Source organism: Crocodylus porosus, unplaced genomic scaffold (assembly GCF_001723895.1).
Source record: "Crocodylus porosus isolate Cpor-Errol unplaced genomic scaffold, CroPor_comp1, whole genome shotgun sequence".
In the NCBI taxonomy this organism is placed as follows: domain Eukaryota; kingdom Metazoa; phylum Chordata; order Crocodylia; family Crocodylidae; genus Crocodylus; species Crocodylus porosus.
In genome coordinates, this window is record NW_017728912.1 from 7360253 (window position 1) to 7375380 (window position 15128).

The 15128-nt window shown below is 42.6% G+C and overlaps 1 protein-coding gene across 4 annotated transcripts in view; it reads left to right on the forward strand.

Moving 5' to 3' along the window:
* The window catches only part of SPATA5 (spermatogenesis associated 5), a 325571-nt gene that overhangs the window by 13136 nt on the left and 297307 nt on the right, over positions 1-15128 (forward strand). For 2 of the 4 annotated variants that reach the window (XM_019534019.1, XM_019534017.1), the window contains exons 4-8: positions 483-589; positions 1811-2440; positions 5803-5932; positions 7658-7714; positions 11245-11368. In XM_019534019.1, the coding sequence (XP_019389564.1) occupies positions 483-589; positions 1811-2440; positions 5803-5932; positions 7658-7714; positions 11245-11368 (1048 nt within the window). The remainder of the gene's footprint in view (positions 1-482; positions 590-1810; positions 2441-5802; positions 5933-7657; positions 7715-11244; positions 11369-15128) is intronic. The other 2 variants (XM_019534018.1, XM_019534020.1) reach the window with 2 other exon arrangements.

The following is a 15128-nucleotide window of genomic DNA, read 5'->3' on the forward strand; positions in this document are numbered from 1 at the left end:
AATAAAAACATGCTGTAGGGAGAACATTGCATTGAACAGTAAAGGGCTAGGGCCTCAATCCTGTGAACATTTGTGCGACTAACTTGAGAAGTGTGTGCGCCACCGGTGAAGTTAGTAGACGGCTCACGTGTAGGTATTTGGAGAGGTATAAATGAAAACTTATATCTATAAATTTAATTCATAATTCAATTAATGTAGCATTAAGACTCATAAGCCAGGGGACTAGTTTGTTGACATACATATCATGCTTTTCATTTTAAGGAATGAAATCTGATATTTTATAAAATAATAGAAACAACTGCAAATCTGTAAACTGAAAATTAGCTGCGGAACAAATATATTTACATTGTATTTATGATTAGACAAAATGATTTAAAATTAACTTGTAGTTTGCCCTACAGATCCTTCTCTTTGTACAGTTTAATTATATACTTAAAAGTAATTCACTGAAATGATGAATAATTGTGTAAATCTGGCTTTAGTGCTGTTTGTAGAGTGGGCAAGGATTGTAAAAGAAACTTTTTTCACAGAGACAAAGATGCCTGTGTTAATGTTGAAGAACTGTCTGTCTGTCTTTTGATAAATCTAGGTAAGAGGTTTTTTGTTTTTTGGATTTTTTTTTTTTTTGGAGGTTGCAGGCTTTGGAGGGTAGAATACTGGATTCTTACTCACTGCTGATCGGAAGTTTAATGTCAAAATTACCTTTTCCTCCCAAATGCATTGTCTTAGGATATTAGCTTGAGTTATACACTTCCTACATTTTTAGTAGCATTCATTTGGAACTAAACTATCTCTTTGTCCTGTTAATATCTAACACTGTGCTTGCATGAATCAGAGTTTTAAGTCCATCGTATCTCATTTGATTCTGAAGTATCCAGCAGGCTTTCTTGTTCTTCTGGAATACTGTATAATGGTCTCTATATTTGCAGTTATCCATTTATTTGTCATGGGGAGTTGGGGAATCAATTTTTTTTTCATGTACATAATAGTACTCAGTATATCAATAGCTACATCTAATTCGACACCCGTATCCTCTTTCCATGCTGTTTATGTGAACAAAGCTGATGCATCTGTGTTTGATAGTTAGCCATGGGGGAACTTGAGAGGATAGAATGTTTTACACAGCTGCTGTCCCATCTACTCAACTATTTAATTCCCATCTATGGAAAGAAGGCATGGATTTACTCGACTAGTAGATTACAAGTAGTACTACAAGGCCCAGAGGTTTAAAAAATATGATTCGGTTCCAACAATTTCAAGATTACATAAAAAATACTTGTTTTGGGGAAACTTTTATTTGTTGTCTTGGTTTTGAGCGTTTACCATGTGTTCGGGTCATATTTCCGAGCTTATCTCCTTCAACTGTGAAGGCAAACATTTAATTTTTTTTTTTATAGATACAAGCTAAAATTTTCTCATAATTGCATCGCTCCAGAACCTGTGGCTTTGAATAAAGTACAAAATACTGTGAGGCTGTGAGCAGCACTGATGAATGGAGAATTTCTGTTTCTACAGTGCCAGTTCCTTAATCTGTAATCTTTTAAAATTACAGAGAGCATATAACACAAATAAAAATGCACCTAATGACCAGTGATTTAGAATGTTTATCCACTTACAGCCAGACTAGATTGTAAGTGATTGTTTTAAATGAGAAAACTATTCTCTGTCTTCCTTTCTTTTTGTCCAGTGACCTTTCCCTGGGACAAGTTAATTTGTGCCACCTGTGGTGCAGGTGTATGGTTTGAAAATTGCTGTGGGAAACTTAGGTTAATAGACTTTTCTTTTTCTTTAAAATTTAATCTTGTTACAGATGGGAAGATAGTATTGCCGGGCAACCTCTTGCCCCTCACTTTCTATGGTAGACCTTGCAGCCTCATGGTGATGAAGGTGAAAGGAACAGATGGGGCCCTGTTGGAAATGCAGGGCAGCAATGCTTTCAATGATGCACAAGAGACAACCTTTGAGAAGTCTGACTTGGAAACTAGTGCACTAAATTTATCCTTACAGCTCAGAAGCTTGGACATAGAAGACAAGCTAGAAGATGCACTTACCAGTACACCATGCAGATCAATGGATCAGTGTTCATCAGTTGCATCCAGTGATACTATAACAGGGGCTGAGCAGATTTGTGCTCAGGTCAATGAGCTATGTGATGAGCAGAATGTCAGAAGCCTCACTGATGGTTCTGAATCAGCTGGAGAAGTCCTCGAGAAAACACTGCTGCATGGCAAAAAAGGAGCAAAATTCAATTCTGATACATTTTACTTCATTTCTTCAAGAACGAAGGTCAATTTTATTGAGACTCGGCCCACCGTGACAGAACAGGATTGTAAATCCAGAGTTACCTATGATATGATAGGTGGTTTAAGCAGCCAGTTAAAAACTATTCGAGAGACATTAGAATTGCCTTTGAAGCAGGCTGAACTGTTCAAGAGTTATGGTATGATGTTTAAATATTGGCATACTCTACCTAATACAGTGTTTTTTCTTTAATTGAGCACTTCAATCATTATGTGCTGCTATTAATTTATATTTCTCAGCATATGAGAAAATGTTTTCACACAACAGAAAATTTGATGCATTTATTTATTGTGGCAACTTTGATGAGAAGTATACTACTTGGGACATTCTATAATAAGGCTGGACAGCATGTGATTTTTAAAAAAATATAATTTATGTAATTATATAACAGATTATATAAAGATCACATGCTATCCAGCCTTATTATAGAATGTCCCAAGTAGTCACCTGACCTTTTATATACGCGTGTACATGCACTTGCGCGCACACTCTCTCTCTCTCTCTCCCCCTCTCTCTCTCTCTTTTTCTGTGTATGTGTTCAGGCATGTATAGCAGATATAGATATTATTTATTAAGGGGCATTACTCCCCAAGGTTTGGCTCCTCCATTTTATCTCTACAAGGCTTGCTCAGATGTGTTATTCATTTCACCTTCTACTAGTGTAAGGATGCAGTGACAGAGTAACTGTCTTTTGTCTGAGGAAGATTTGAAGCATCTCTCTCCATCACACATCATTTTTTCCCTTCAAACACTTTAAAATGGCGCTTAATAGAAATCTAAGTCTTCTCTCCTTTGCCTATCTCCTGAAAAATAATACTTCTGTCGCTCCCTCATCCATACTGCTTTGGTTTTGACTGATTCTTGAATTCCGATCCCTGCTTAGCTTTGAATTAATGTTACTGCTGTCCTGTCATAACAGCCATTTTTTTTACTCTTCATTAGTTCCATAGAGAAGTGCAGTGACATCTTGTGAACTTCTGTGGCTTTGGAGAGTTGTGAATAAGAACATTTGATTTATGTCTAAATCTGTCTTTGTGTTGTGGCTTCTTAAATTAGTACTAGTATGGGATTTTTTTCCCCTCTTGAGTGTAAACATTGGATTTGTCCTGTCTTGGATATAAAGAAAATTGGGTTACCCTGTTTCACTTCTACCAGGCTTTCTTTATTGAGTAATTTAATATTGTTCCCCTAAATATATGAACGGGGAACAAAATATTGGCATGCAGTTCTTAAATTCTGTCAAATATGGATCTAATATTTCTAAGGTGTGTGATAATCCATATCATTTGGAGCTGAATTAATAGCTTATTAAAAATGAAACAAATCACTAAATATTAAATTGTCACCTTTGTTATTAGCTGCAGATACTTTTAGGAAAGAGCATATTCCATTCCACAAAGTTTCTTTCTGGGTACAGAAAAGTAGCCATAAGTTTAAATTGGTTATTGTTTTCTCATAGATGAAATCACATTGCTTGGGATATTATAAAGCAAGTTTAGATAAAGTTCTGAAAACTATGTTATAGGAAATTTAATCCTTTATTTTCATCCATAATTTCTTATAAGAAAACTAAAATTTTGAAGGAAGTTTTCTAGAGCAGGAATATAGGGAGGTGAAAATGTGGCATGGTTGCTACTTTTACAAGTTTTGGATTAAACCCCATCAGTTGCTTTGACTCCTGAAACAGTTCTGGTCAAGAGATTGCACTTGGTGGAGAAGAGCCTATAAAGGTGTCACAAATATCTAGGTCTCATCCTTGGAGGGACTATACTTATAGCAGCAGTAAGAGGCTTGCTTGCCTTCCTGTAGCATTGTCCAGAGAAATCTGACCTCCAAACCCATGAATCAGCTTAGAGTATGTGGATATAAGGTAGAGGTTAAAGTTGTTTATTTGTGGAGGTCTTCTGTATAGTTTCTCTGACTTGCCTCTTTACCTGGGCATATTTTATGGGAAGGGGAACTCATGGATCACAGAGGCAAGCTATATAAGACAGTGATGAATATGCCAGTTTATACTGTGTAGGGGTTCCCGGTGGGTTTCCAAGGCATGGTATTGTAGATGCTTATATTCTGTTTTACCAGTTCCTGACCTCCAGGCCTCCCACAGTTTTAAGATACACCAGCTGTTTTCCTTTGGTCAGGGATGAGATGCAAAACCAGCCCTATGCCCCTTCATCATTCCACAAATGGATTTGCCTGATTTGTGGATATTTACACTGGTTATCAACCTTAAGTAGGTGGCTATCTGCATAGGAATTGCTATAGGAGAGCAAACCAGACCCTTGGTAAATATGGTCCAGTACCCTGGTCAGCAACAGATGCATTACAGAAATATGCAATAAATCCAGTAGGGCTGGGCGAAGCTTCAGTTGCTGATTCGATTTGGAGGAGATTTCACAGTCAAATCTCCAAATTGAATTGGGAGACCCGTGAAAAGGTCTGAATCGGTTTGAAGCCTCTGAATCGGTTTGAAGATTTGGGCAGTCCCCACTTGCCACTGCAGGGAGCTAGACCTGGGTTCCGTGCTGGTATGTGGGCAGGGGGAGGGGCTGGAGGAGGGGGGAGAGGACCATGGGGGGGACCCCCACCAGGCCCCATCCCCTGCTTGTTCTCCTAACCCCCTGAGTGCCCCCTGACCCCACCTGCTCTACTAGTCACGTGAGTGGTTGCCCCATCCAGCCCCAGAGTCCTGGATGCCACAGTGGCTACTGGGGCCTATGGGGCCTCGTGGCAGAGCCCCCCACACAGTGTGGGGCAGCAGGGATTGCCCCCCTGCCTGGCAGGAGCCAGTGAATGCAAGGGTTTTTTTTTTTTTTTTAAGTGCCAGGATGCTGGGGCTGAGCGGGGCAACTTTTTACAGGATTGGGAGAGCGGGCAAGGGATGGGGCCTGTTTGGTTTGGAGATCTGGCTGATTCAACAGTTGCCAAATCTCCAAATCAGATTTGGCCAGATTGATTCAGCACAGTAATTTGAGTCACCAAATCAAATCATTGTCTCTTGAACCATCCGAATCCGAAGTGAATACTAGCCACTTCCCACATGGATGATTATGGACTAACCTGCTTATAGAGTAACTTTCTTTACAACTCCTGTCAATTAGTCGATAGTGTTTGGCCTTTCTACTACCGAATTCCAAAAAGTTGGACTCTGTAGCCACAAGATCTGCTGTTCTCAGATTCTTCTTGTTAAATGTTACGCCTCCTTTTCTATGTCTTAATCTGTTCTTCCTGTATAGTTTATAGCCAGTTATTACAACAGATCATTGGTATTTTCATTCATACGCTTTGCATCTTCTTTACAGGTGTTTGGTACAGGGAGCTCCTGAGCTAGTAAAGATATAGGCTTTTATTAAAGTGGTTTGATTGTTTATGAAGTTGATTTTAAGGTTAAGTTTACATTATTAAATAAATGTAGGGCAATAAAATGTGGAGATACTCTGCCTTGAGCATAAGTGACTTTCTCTTCCCTCTGTGTTGTGTATGTGCTGTTTGTTTTTAAAGGAATTCCTCCTCCTAGAGGAGTGCTACTGTATGGCCCTCCAGGTACTGGGAAGACCATGATTGCCAGAGCCGTTGCAAATGAAGTTGGAGCTCATGTTTCCATTATTAATGGTCCTGAAATATTAAGCAAGTAAGTCAACCCAATTTATTTATGTAAGTGACTTGCAGGTAGTGAGCCAAATCACACACTGACACACATGCATTGTACAATGCCAGTGTTTATATCTGCATGATTGTGTCCAATGTGTATGCCTGAGTTTCAGAATTTTTCATGGAAGGTTTCTTTTTGTAGGTATTATACTGCTCATAATCTGGAAATGAAAATCCAAGTTTGTTGTTTCCAAGAGGTTTCTAATGGTCAGTAGAGTGAAATTCTTGGAATGGCTTTCTGAACAAGGCAGTACAGACAAGGAACCTAAACTTTTTCAAAAAGTAACTTGATAAGTTCATAGAAGGGATATATAGGGTGAAAATAGAAGTAACATTTGAGGTATTTAAAGGTGCAGCTGTTCTTGAAGCGCTTCAAAAATGCAGTGTTTCAGTAGTGGATAGGCATAGTGTTCTCTGGCTGGAACACCTTGGAATTGGTATAGCGTGCCTTCCAGCTAGGGGGTATGATGAAGGGGTAAGAGCACATGGTGTGCTACACCTCAGTGTAGTCCAGTAGCTCCTAATCTCTAAGCAGAGCCAATGACAATAAGGCCACCTTCAAGAGTAAAATGGATGCTTATCTTGCTGGGATCCTATGACCCCAGCTGACTTCCTGCCTTTTGGGCTGGGGGCTGGACTCGATCTTCTGAGGTCTCTTCCAGCCCTAAGGTATATGAAATCTATGAGGTACAGACATTCTACTTTTACCAGTATAAGTGAACAGAAACTGGTCTATATTCATAACAGAACAGAAGTTCAGAACACAAAACCAGTCTGTACCCATAACAGAACAGATGTTTGGCATACAGACTGGTTTAAAAATGGTGAAACCTGGTCTAAGACTTGCTCCCCCCTAACCAAAGGGTGAACTTGTGTTCTGTTCACTACTGATTTAAATTACAGCGCTTACAGAAAGCTGCGTAACTTAGATAGATTCTGTCTCAGGTTTCTGAAAGTCTGTACCTAGCCTAAGTGTTCTTGTTGAATGTCTGTCCTGCCTCTGATGTCCCAGAGTGTGCCCCGACCTGAATTGGGAAACCAGAAAGGTACAAAGGAATTTTGGGCCTAAAGAGCTAGAATCTTGGTTCTGGTGAGCATCACGGGATCTCTCAGTTCCAGTGGCGTGGGGTGGGAGTGCAGGGTTTCTTGTCTCCCAGTTTTGGTTCCAACCTAGGGTTGGAGGGCAAGTTGTTTTGTGTGAGTGGAGGTCTAATGTACAGGACAGTGCCCACTGGCACAATATTCCGGTCCCTCCACCTTCCCCTCTCTCCCACCATTGCAGTGGGGCCAGGAGAAAGGGGAGTACAGTGTGATACCAGGGGACCCAGGGGTCATCTCTTATGCTCTGTAGAGCATGAAGGGCTCTGCATCTAACTTCATTTTGAAGTGCTTCAAAATAGTACCTGTTCACTCGGGGTTAGTTTTGGAGTGCTTCTGCCATTTTTGGAGCACTTCAAATACTATGTATACCTGTCAGCTTGCAATTTAAAGTGCTTCAAATGTTACATCTGTCCTCTTGCATAGAAGAATCTCATCTAAAAAGTTTATTGTGGAATTCGAGTTTATATAATAGGATTTGTGGCATTCATACATTCTCTGAGGATTTGTGAATGGATAAAAACTGCTTTTTAGAAGTAAAAGGTGAAGAGTGTTTTATTGAAGTGACAATAAAATTCCTCTTACTAAATTATTTTGGTTGTTACAGGTTTTATGGTGAGACTGAAGCAAGATTGCGACAGATATTTGCTGAAGCTTCTCAGCGGTATGCATCTTTATGTATGTTCATTTAGGACAATATTTCAATGCTAATGTGTAAAGAAAAGTTTATGAAGATTCTCTGACTTGCAAGTTTTTCTTGTGGAAGTATTTTAAAATGGAGGTATTTTTCTTTTCTCTACAGTGAACCAAAGACAGCTAGTAAAATTCTAGTCGTCAAATGAAATGCCTTAGCACACTTATATAAAGCTGTGCCATTTGAAGAGCTACTGCATATTACCAGGGACTTACTAAAATCTCAATTATGTAACGTTTGTGGAAATCATGATTTTGCGTGAGCTCCTTGAAAAAGTGTTGGTGCTGCACTTTTGGCAGGCTTGCTGCAAAAAATAAATCATTAAACAAACTTACTAGCAAGCAGAGAAAAGCATGTGAGAAGCCCTGCAGGCTTGGAGGGAAGGTGGAGGAAAAAGGCGGGGGGGCAAGGGGGAGAGGAGGAAGGGAGGAGGAAGGGGTGGGGCTGTTCACAGTAGCCTGCTATTAGCAGCCCTGCCCCCCCCCCACTCCTTTCCGTGTGCTCCAAGACTGTGGGCTTCCCACACACTCTTCTCTGTTTGCCGGTAAGTTTGTTTGTTTGTTTGTTTATTTATTTGCAGCGAGCCCTTGGGGATATGCTGAAACCGCAGCTTAATTGCCTTGATTCAGCTTGGAATTTTTTAATAACTTGTAGACTAATGGCTTCCCCAGGCTTAACCAAGGGAATTAAGCCGCAGTTTCAGGCCATGTGGCACCTGCAGGGAGGGGGTGGGACTTCTGGGGTACCTCAGCCAGTCAGAGGCATGGGAGACCCTGCTGTGCTCAGCTCACAAAAATGGTTGTTGGCCCCAGAATTTGTCTGCAAAATTGGCTGGCTTCCCTGTTGAGTTCAGTAGACCTCTAAATATTACCTCTAACCAATGAGCTTATATTCTCATCGTAGGTGACATTAGAACCGAAGCTTTTATTTTCATTAGGAAGGAGCCCACGCCCTGTAGTTGGTATCTACATCCAAACTTAGCATAAGTGGCATCTACACACCAAAATGAAATGCCCAGCAAATTGTGAATAAGTTAACTTGATTAACTGAAGCAGTGTAGCTGTATTAGCATGGTGCTCTGCCTGGGTTAATAAGCTGTGCAGAAATACTTTTAACATACCCTAATGTGTAAGAATAGCAGAACTAGGTTTGATACTGATGACCAGGGATCCTGGTTTTTTCTGATTAAAAAATGACAAATTCTGTGATAAAACCCCCCAAATCTGCAGTTAAACTGAAATGCCACTATGTAAATTGGTATCAGTTGAACACACTGTTTTACTGATACATTTACAATTGTAAGGCAGTCTGGAAGCCTACCAGTGCCTCAATCACTATAATAAAATAAATTCTAAATACCTGTAAATTTTGGCATTTGATTTGGGGTTTTTTTATCATGGAAAATCAAAGCTTTTCCTGCCCCCTTCTCTTACCAGGACACACCCGCAAGCCACAGCCCCCCAGCCCCTCTGTAGCCCTTTTGCCCTCCCCCCCCACAGCTAGAGGTGCACTGATATATCGATGGCATATCAGATCGGCACCAGTAAAAGGAAAATTAACATTATTGGTAGTTGGCTTTTTTTTGGCCAATGTAGCTGATAATGTCACTGCTAAATGCAGCGTGCATGTGTGCAGAAGCAGCATACACGTGGCCAGGAATGCAGCCTGGCAGCTTGGAGAGCAGCGTCCAGCTGCTAAGTCTGTTGGGAAGGGATTTGGGGGAGGGAAGGGGTAGATAAAGGCCCACGTGGGTGAGGGAGAGAGTGGGGAAGGGGCAGGAGCAGGGGCAGGCGTTGCCCAGCTGGGCGGTGAATGCGACCCTGCTGGGAGTGAGGCAGAGCCAAGGGTGCCTTGTCTGGGGTGCGTGAGGGCTTGGGGGAAGTGGCTTATCAGTGCTGTGTGCATCCCCAGGGCAGGAATGGTGGAGTGTCCCCCTCAATTTGTGTGCAGGGCAAGGGCAGGCTGCCTGCTGTGGGCTTGGGGCCAGTGGCTGTGCCAGCTTCTTTCTTGTGGGGAGGCTGGGCCAGGGCAGATGGTAGTGGAGCTGGGAGGGGTGAATATGGGGTGGGCTATGGCCACCCCAGAATTTGCCATGACTCCCCTCAACCCATACCCATCCCTCTCAGTGCTGTACCTGCCTGCCCAAAGCGCAGCCCTGGCCTAGCCCTCCTGCTGGGAAGAGGCCAGCGTAGCCCCTGGCCCCAAGCCCGCAGATTGCAGTCTGCCCTCACCCCATGCACAAATCTGGGAGGGCACATGACCCCCATGCCTTCCTGGGGGGGGCGCACGGTAGCAGGGAGCCACCCCCTGGCGCCCTCTGGATGAACTGCCCCCCTGCTCCTGACGGAGACAGCACCTTATGAAGCCTGAGCCTGCAGCAGGCAGCCCACACTTGCCCCGACCCTGCACACAGATCTGGGGTCTTGTGCCCCCCCCTTCCCCCAGGGAGTGCATGCAGTGGTGGTGAGCTGGCCTATCCTGCCCCTGAGATGAGCCACCTGTGGCTCCATCCTGCTCCTCGTCTGTGCCCTGTGGCTGCACATGGCCCTGGACTCCAAGCCCCATGCACCACCTGGCTGGGCAGCAGCTCCAGACCTGTCAACTCCCTTCCTTCCTCCCTATGGGGGCCTCTATTTCCCTCCCCCCTACCAGATTTACCTGCAGGAGTTGCTCTTCATGTACATGCATGTGGTGGTGCCTGCCTGACTGCCATCGTCCCACTGCCCTCAGACCCTTGCAAGTTTGGAACTCTTCCAGCCTGCAGAGAGCAATTTGCAAAAGTTGAAAATCCATGTTTTTCTCAGTTAAAAGGGAAAGTCCACATTTTTTTATGCTTTTCTTCAGGATATGGAAAACCTGGATCCCTGCTAATGACAGTGAAGCTATGACAGGATAGGGTTCTATGCAGACTGCAAAACCTATCCAAAACCCTGGATAAATACTTGGGCAGCTAGTCAGGTCTGGTTTTTGTGCTAATAAGAGCTAGCTAACTTAAAGTGAGCTTGGAGATGTCCATAAAGGCTGTTTTATACACCTTTGGATTGTAGTGTACATATGTCCCTGGAGGTTGGTGGGACAGTATATGGTTTCTCAGATAGAAAAACTTGGAAGCCAAAATGACCTGAGGGCAGAATTTAGACTGCAGTATTTTTATTACTGGTGATATGTTAGCAAAAAGGAACCCACCATGACTTTATGTCCTAGGCTGATTTTTTTTTCAGTGGTGGCAATTAGAAAAGGCATCTTTATCTTTGTGAAGTGAGCAAAATGAATATCTCATCTTTGAGAGACAATAAATATGGGAGCACACAGTGCTGTTAATTTATGGATTCACGTCTTAGAGTTGAATCAGGTCTTGGGGCTGAAGGTTTCAGAAACCTATTAAAATCAATGAGAATTTTGGTATCTATATTCGTCAGACAGTTTTGCAAATCTCCATGTAAATCTTTTGGATATGTACATTGGATGGATTAAATTGCTTTTACTTATTCTTCTTTCAGCTGCCCCTCAATTATATTTATAGATGAACTGGATGCACTCTGTCCAAAGAGAGAAGGAGCTCAGAATGAAGTTGAAAAGAGAGTTGTAGCTTCGTTGCTAACATTGATGGATGGCATTGGCTCAGTAAGTATAAAGTGTGTTGACTTTGCCTAGTTTTTCCCCATAATACACTAACAAACTATGTTAGTATTTATTGTATAGTCAGACCAACTTTTAGAGGAAACTTTAAACTGTTTTACTGGAGTCTATATACCTTACTGGATTTTTTGGGAAAAGGAGTAGCTATATTCATCAGTAATCATGAAGTTCATATGACATTTGGAGGTATTTCTGAACCACAGAAGAAGAGAGTGTGCATATTTTCATTTGCTTTCTGTCCTTTCCCATCCCCTGATGTTATTTTGGTGATAAATGTAAGCCATAGGAAGTAAAATTTTGAATTCAAACAGGTTATTTTAATATTGCTTTGAATTTAAGTAAAAATAACTGTTAGTAGTGTCTGACCTCAGTTGCTAAGGGCCCCTCCAAATGTGCAGGTAAAGGTGCAATAGGATCTAATGTGTGATCTGCACAGTTGTGCCTCCTGCTGTCCCACATGTGCATGGCAGGGGGCATGATTATCGGGTTGTGCAGTTGATCCCAACATATCTTATTGCCAGTACAATACCACATGTGCATTGTGGGCATACCACTTTTCTCATGGCTGGGAAATGGTAGCAGCTACTGTTTCCCAGCTGTAGGGACTGTGGAGCCCCCTGTGGTTGGGAGATTATTGCTGCTATACTCTCTTAGCTGGAGGATGCAGGATGCATGGAGCGACCCCATGATTGGGACATTGCAGCTGCTACAATCTCTCGGCCATGGGGAGTGTGAAGCTGTCATGTCTGGGAGATCACAGCTGCTGTGGTCTCTCCCAGTTGCAGGACAGACTGTGCCATATGTTATAAAGCTAGATGGCAACCAACTATAAAGTTAGTACAGGCAGTCTTTGACTTTACGACATTCAAGTTTTGACAAATGGCATTTAACAACGTTTATAAATTGACGCTCTGTTTTGACTTTCCGACTTTGGTTCCCACTTTACGGCTCTTGATCCAATGCCACACCACGCCACGCCACCAAACAAGTTTGCTGCACTGCCCATTTTCCTGTGCCGATCCACTGCACTGCACTGCACTGCACTGCCCTGACTCAAAATGATCAGTTGCTGTTCCGATGCAATTTTTATGTGGTGAATCTTTGTGTTTCCAACCGTTTTCTTAAAATTTAGTGTTTCTTTGCCCATAAAAATGGCAGAAAAGTGTAAATCTGGTGCAAGTGATGTTTCTAAGAAATGTAGAGCAATTACTACGGAAACAAAAATGGCAATAATTAAGACGTCCAAAAAAGGTGAGACAACAACTGAAGTCAGTAGAGCTTTGGATATCCCCCAAACGACTATCATGGGGCTATCCAAAGACAAGGTAAGAATTCAGGAAAATGTTAAGGGCTTAGCTCCTATGCAGTCAACTGTGGTAACTAAGCAGCATGTTGGACTTATTGCTCAGTTTGAGAAACTGTTAATCGTTTGGCTGGAGCATCAAAATCAATGCCGTGCTCCTGAGAATCAGGCATAATTCAGGAAAAAATGCTAAGAGTCTTTATGATGATCTAAAGAAACAACAGGGGAGAGTTAAGAACATTGGTGAGGCATGGAATGAAGTGAAACAATCAAATTTGAATGGTGTTTGCAGAAAATTGTGTCCTGAATTTGTGCCTGACTTCCAAGGCTTTTTGGACACTATTGAAGAGGTGACCAAAAATGTTGTTGAAATGGGAAAACAACTCAACTTAGATGTTGCACCAGAGGATGTTGATGAGTTGCTGGCATCACATTCTGAAGAATTAACTAATGGGGACCTTATTGAACTGGAACAGCAAAAAGTGGCAGAGGAAGAAGATGCACCCACTGTTGAAGAGACACCTCCTCAAAAGTCTTGACGACAAAAGTGTTGCTGAGGCATTTCAATATTTGGATGCTGCCATATCCCTGTTTTAGGAACGTGGCCCCAACATTGAACGGAGTGCATCGGTGAATAGCCTATCCTACATGTACAGCCGCTACAGAGAAACTTACAAGCAAAAGAAGAGAACATCTGTCCATACTTCCTTGGACTCTTTCTTTGAAAAAGCAGATGAGACCCCAGAAACACCTGCAGCCAAGACTCTTGAGAAGGCTCCAGCCAAGAGCCCTTCATAAAGTTCAGCAAAGTCACTTCAAAGAAGTCCTTCCAAATCAGTATGATTGCTATTTACAATATAAATATATTAATGTAGCTATGGTACTTGTCTATAATTGACTGAGTACAAAATTCTGGGTTATTTTTGGTGAAAATAGGGTATCAGGCCTTGGTTCAGGAACCAACCCCCCATTTATAACATTGTTTCTATGGGAAAATTGGTTCTGAGTTGCAATGTTTTGACTTAAGACGCAGTTTTCAGGAACCAATTGTGTTTTGTGCCCGAGGACTGCCTGTAGACATTATCAAGGTCTAACTTTATAGCTGCTTGGACCATTTTATGGCGTGATAGATACTTTGAATATGTGGCTGGTCTTAGTTTAATTGTGCGATTAAACAGCTCTTGAAAATTTTAACTGGATCGTGTAGAGAGGGCATAAAGTCTCAAAATCTGCATTAAGCTAACCTTCAATTTTCAAGGCTAAATTAAAAGTCCATGGAAGTTGTGGGGTTTTATCTGTTAACTGAAGTAAGGTTTGCTTCAGGCACATAGAACATATTGATTCTAAGTCTATTTCTGTCTAATTTGGTGGTTCTCAACCTTCTTAGACTTGTGGCATCCCTCAGTAGACTGGAAGCTCCCCTTGAAATATGCCAGCTCTTCCTTCTTAATTTTTTTGACTATATAGTAATTCTTCTGTTGCAAAGTGTAACAGGGCAGCGTCCTAGGGATGGCCATGATCTCCCCTAGCGCCCCCTTACTGTACCAAATTTGCCTCAAAGCACTCTCAAGTCTCGCCCACCACAGCTTTGACGTTATTGTATAATAGGGAGGCTGCCTTTCTGTCCTCCTGGACACGGTTTCCTACTGTACACTAGCCCTGTTCTGTAATGGGTGTTTTGGTGCACCTTATGGGCTATGCGTGGCTCCAACCACCCCTTTACCACAACCCAAGCCTCGCTGGGCACTCTGCGGCCTCCTCCAACCCCTAGTAGCCTCACCCAAACCTCTGGTAAAAACAGCAAACGAAACACAAGCCCCTGAGCTATAACATAAATCCTAGCCACCCAGCTATATTATTCCAGCCACATCATGGGTGCTCCATCCTTCCCCCAGTCTTGGAGCCTGCAATCAGGCCTCTCCCCTCTGCTTGCTCTGGGAGAGCTCCTTCACCCATGGCTGCTGTCTGGGTCTGCTCACCTGGCCTCAGCCCTGGGGTTTAGGTGGGAGCCAGGCCCTGCCCCTTCCGGTCAGCTGACCACTAACAGGTGTGGGTCACTGTCTCCCTCCAGTTGCCCTAGCAACCTATACCTGGGCTCCTTTCTCACTGCTCCCAAAAGTAGCAGGCACCTTAGTGCCCTGCTACACAAAGAACTCAAGTTCACAGCAGGTCAGAATGTGGATTCCTGTTTGAAATCTCTGGGATTATTTTGTGAATCACGTGTGCACTTCTAACACTGCTAACATTGCATGGCACCCCACAGAACCCTTGAAAAAGGGTCTCGGGGCATGGCACCCTGGCTGAGAATTATTGGTCTGATTAGCAGGGACACAGGAGGCGAGGTCTCTCTTTTTTCTATTTTGTTTGCTCCATTAGAAGCAGTGTTTCAGTATTTTCTTTTGAGTTTATTTGCAAGTTTCCATTATATTTTTGCGTAATAGT